This window comes from Urocitellus parryii, chromosome 4 (assembly GCF_045843805.1).
Source record: "Urocitellus parryii isolate mUroPar1 chromosome 4, mUroPar1.hap1, whole genome shotgun sequence".
NCBI classification, from domain to species: domain Eukaryota; kingdom Metazoa; phylum Chordata; class Mammalia; order Rodentia; family Sciuridae; genus Urocitellus; species Urocitellus parryii.
The window spans coordinates 62,261,414-62,266,033 of record NC_135534.1 but is presented as its reverse complement, the minus strand read 5'-3'; the positions used below and the strand labels follow the sequence as shown (position 1 = coordinate 62,266,033).

The 4,620-nt window shown below is 42.4% G+C and overlaps 1 protein-coding gene across 1 annotated transcript; it reads right to left on the bottom strand.

The window, feature by feature from the left end:
- Positions 1 to 3,364: 3,364 nt before the first annotated feature.
- Positions 3,365 to 4,312, bottom strand: LOC113191382 (olfactory receptor 52P1-like). Its single transcript, XM_026401103.2, has one exon. The coding sequence runs from the start codon at positions 4,310 to 4,312 to the stop codon at positions 3,365 to 3,367; it is 948 nt and encodes a 315-aa protein (XP_026256888.1).
- Positions 4,313 to 4,620: the final 308 nt, after the last annotated feature.

Genomic DNA, 4,620 nt, shown 5'->3' with positions numbered 1-4,620 from the left:
AAAGGTTCCATGTCAATGCTAATACTTTACAAAAGCATTTTAAAATAACTAAGGAACAAGCCAGACATAATAAAACAATGTCAAAATTGTGTGACCTTTTTACCACAAGTTAATCTTGGAGTCAATCCTAGAGGACTGATACCTAACCATATTTGGCAGATGGACGTCACACACTTGCCAGAATTTGGAAAATTAAAATATTTGCATGTTACAGTTGATACTTCTTCCGGATTTTTGATGGGCTCCCTTCATGCCGGAGAAAAAACTAAAGATGTTATAGCTCATTGCTTACAAAATTTTGCCACTGTGGGTGTTCCAAAACAGTTAAAAACAGATAATGGTCCTGGCTATACCTCTACTTCTTTTAAACAATTTTGCTCATCATTTGGCATTACTCTATAACAGGAATCCCATACAACCCACAGGGACAAGGCATAGTTGAAAGAGCTCAGACTATTAAAATGTACTTATTAAAGCAAAAAAGGGAATTGGAAAGGGGTATATATCCCCCAAAGATAAACTTAAAATAACCCTTTTTACTCTAAATTTTTTAAATTTTGATTCATCAGGGCTTAGTGCTTTGGAAAGATGTATCTGAAAAATGTACATAAGCCTAAGGTACTTTGGAAAGGTATTCTAACAGGACAATGGAAAGGTTCTGACCCAGTGATTGTCTGGAGTCGGGGTTCTGTGTGTGTTTCCACAGGGAGAACAGCAGCCGATTTGGATTCCAGAGACTAATCAAAGCGATTTCTACAGACCAAAAAGGAGATGATTTGACTCAAATCCATAACAGCTGATATCCAGAGCTCCAGCTCGGCTATTCTTACATCTGTGACAGTGATTTGCCAGGATGCTTTTTTCAATATCTATTTTATTATTGCCTTTTCCCACATCATAAAGTTCTATTTTATTTTTTAAGCTCATACATACCTAGGTTAATGTTTTTCTGATCAGTTTTATTTTTTGACTGTGGAGTTTTTAAACATTGCAATGGAGATTTCACCTGTGTAAAGCTACAAGGTCTTTACTATTGTCTTGTGTTGTACGTTTGTGTGCACTCTTGTGTTTTGTGTTGTATGTCTGTATGTGCATATGCCCATATTTCATATATGAGGAGCACTCATGAAAAAATGGATCCTAATTTTTTTTATTCATGTGATTTTAATGGTTTAATTTACATAATTTCTTTTTATCATCATTGCCAGAATTCCTATCTTCATCCCAGTGCCGGTGAAGACAAAGATAAAACCAAACTACAGCTCCTATGATAGCTATCACAGTAAACTGTATAAACTGATGCATCAATGAATAATAACTCAACAAGTAATGCTCAATCAAGGAGTCGATTTACTTTGGGAGGAAATGGACATATTGATAGACTCCTCCGCTTTGAACTGCTTGCAGAACTTGCCTGGACTATGTATCACTTGTATACATTGTGAACTATTGTTTGGTGCAGCAAATTGTGGTAGTGCTGGAGTATCTTTGCTGATGGTGTCACCGGTGATACAATTTTTCCAAAAGAGCTGTCAATTGGCTTGGTGTCGTGGCATTTTTGTATCCCCCTCCCTTCTGCTAGTGATGGTCTAAAATTTGGGGGCCAACAGATGTGAGGCAAAGAACCTCACCCCCCCCCCCCCCCCCACTGGTGCATAGGCCTATCCACAAGTATGGCTGTATGCTGGACCGGTAGTCAGTGACGGGTATGATCCAATTGCAGTGGTACCAATCTAACACAGGTGCCTGACGCCTAGAGATCAGCTCATCCGATGAAAGGTAAGGACCATATGTTGATTTTGGACAACCTAACAGGCACAGTCCCTAAGCCACATTGCTTGTTGTTTAATTAATCAGAAGGGGGGGAGATGCTAAGAGCCATATCCAAGTAGGAATGAGGCATGGCATTTTGAAAGGTGACCCTGCTCAGGGATTAGGGCAGCTCCAGGTTTAGGGTGGCTCCTGCTGGGAATAGGGCGGTTCCAGGTTTAGGGTGGCTCCTGCTGGGAATAGGGCATATCCTGCTGCCTCAGGCGCCTGCTCCTTGAGTTCCTGTGGAATTCTTGGGGGATTTCTGAGAGAATTGGTATGCAGACCCCGGGGGAGGAAGTGTATTTTCCCAGAACGTGCATGTAGAGTGCCGGGGAGAGTTCGGGAATAAAGAGTTGCTGTTTGAATCTACAAGGCGGTGTGGTTGCTTGGTTATTTTGTGCCCAGCTAGTCTGTAGCAGTACATCATAGTTCTGATTCTACAAATCTATTTTAAATTTTGTCCATTACTATAAAAGTTGAGAATACAAAGAATGTAGAATAGTTAGGACCATTGTGGAAGTACAATATGGGGAGAATTTACACTACTTCAAGACTTACTGTACTGTATCATTAATACAGTGCAGTTTTAACTTAAGGACAAATAGATTAATAGAAAAAAGTCTGTAAATATATTCACACAAAGAGTTGACTAATTTGACAAGGTAGCCAATGCAATTCAATTTGACAGTCTTTAATGATAAAAGAACTGGATATCATGAAAAAATAAATTGAGTTCTACTTCACATCTTACAATTATTTGTATTGTACCATAGGCCTAAAATTAAAACACAAGTCTATGAAACAAAACAGAAGCTATAGACAATTTGTTCTTTGTAATAGTTAAGTTTTCTAATCAAAGGATACCAATAAGAAAATGAGAACACAGGGTTAGACAATATTTTCAGTGTGTATTTGACAACTAACTTGTATCCAGAATATATGAGCAATACAACTAATACAAATCAATAAACAAAAGCCACTTTAAAAATGGACAATAATAAACCCTTCAGAAGTTGCTCAATATTATTCCTCTAGGTTTAGAAATACTGATAGCAACTTTATTCATGCTAGCTCAAGATGGAAAATAAATCAGGTGTCCAAAAATACATAGTCCACTATGTGAATATACATGTTAACTATTAGAAGATTAAGAAGGAAGTATCTCCCTCCCCCATACATGCAACATCCTGTGGATGAGGGTTATTTCTTCATGTCAGCTAAGTAGCTATGTCTTCCTCATTTTATAAGGGTCTCTTGGGAGGTAGGAGAGTGTCTGCTAGCAGTGACATTTCCAGGGTGTGGCATTTCTATGGAGGCCATCAGTTTGGTAGTCATACTTTTAACAAAGGCTTTCTGAGCTTTGAACACATATCTACATCATAAATGAGGCACCTGATGGTTCTTCCACTGCTCGTCAATGCTCTCCTAGCTTTGATAAGGAGGTATGAGTGTGGGTTTTGGTCACCTCATCATGCTGGGAGATGGGCCTAGTAATCATTGCACAAGGGCTAAGGGGAGAAGAGGACAGGTTCTCAGGGTGTGGTTGGAGCCCTTATGACTGAGCAGGGCTTTTCTTCAGCATTCGGAGGGCTCCATCCCGGATCTGCTTGGTCTTTATCCCATAGATGATGGGGTTCAGCATGGGTGGCACAACAAGGTAGAGGTCAGCCAGGAGGATGTGGATGTGTCTGGGCACATGCTGGCCAAAACGCTGTGTGTAGAATGAGAAGAGCCCCGGTGTATAGAAGAGAAGGATGACACCCAGGTGGGAGCCACACGTGCCAAAGGTCTTAGCCCTTGCCTCCTTGGAGGAGAGGCCTAACACAGCCCGGAGGATGAGTGCATAGGAGATGGCAATGCAGATGGAGTCCGTGCCAACCACCAGTGTGGCAGCAGTGATGCCGTATATGTTGTTAGGGTGTGTGCCCCCACAAGCCAGCTTTACTACAGCCATGTGCTCACAGTAGGAGTGGGCCACCACTCGGCTACAGTAGCTCAGCCTTGCCAGTAAGCATGTGAGTGGGGTCATGAGCCCCAAGCCACGAAACACTGCAGCAGCCCCCAGCTTGCCTACAGACTCTGGGGGAAGCATTGATCCATAGTGTAGTGGCCGACAGATGGCCAAGTAGCGATCAAAGGCCATTGCTAGTAGGACACCAGATTCTACAGCTGAGAAACCATGGATAAAGAACATCTGGGCAGCACAGGCCCCAAAAGCAATCTCTGCAGCATTTGCCCAGAACAGTGCAAGGAGCTTTGGCACAGTGGAGGAGCAGAGCACCAGGTCAATGGCAGACAGCATGCATAGGAATAAGTACATGGGCTGGTGCAGTGCAGGATCTGAACGTACCACCAGCAGCACCGCCGTGTTGCCAAGCACTGCCAGGGCATACATGGAACAGAAGGGAAATGCAATCCAAAAGTGGAATGCCTCCAGACCAGGAATTCCCACAAGCAGAAAGGAGGCTGGGTTCTGATGGCTGTGGTTTGTGTGTTGCATTGCCAGGCCACCGTCTTTCTTTAAGCCCTTGAAAAATCAGAGATTATGCATCCTTAGAGGGTAGTTGAATTGCAGCAGGAAATATTTGAGTTAAACTTCAAAAACATACAAGAGGATTGTAGGGTGTTGGGAAATGATGCAAAGAAGGTGAGTTACCATCACCAAGGTTCAAAGTAGAACTTCTTCTCAGTGATGTCTAGGCTGTGGGATGAGGCTGGGTAGCATATGGCTGTAGACAGACCCCTTTCCATGGTAACCAGTGTATGGCATGGTAAAGGGGTGTGGCTAGAGATTCCTACAGCATTCTT

Bases quoted from the DNA above. Each gene is read 5' to 3' on its own strand.
- LOC113191382 (XM_026401103.2), bottom strand. From the start codon at position 4,312: ATGCAACACACAAACCACAGCCATCAGAACCCAGCCTCCTTTCTGCTT.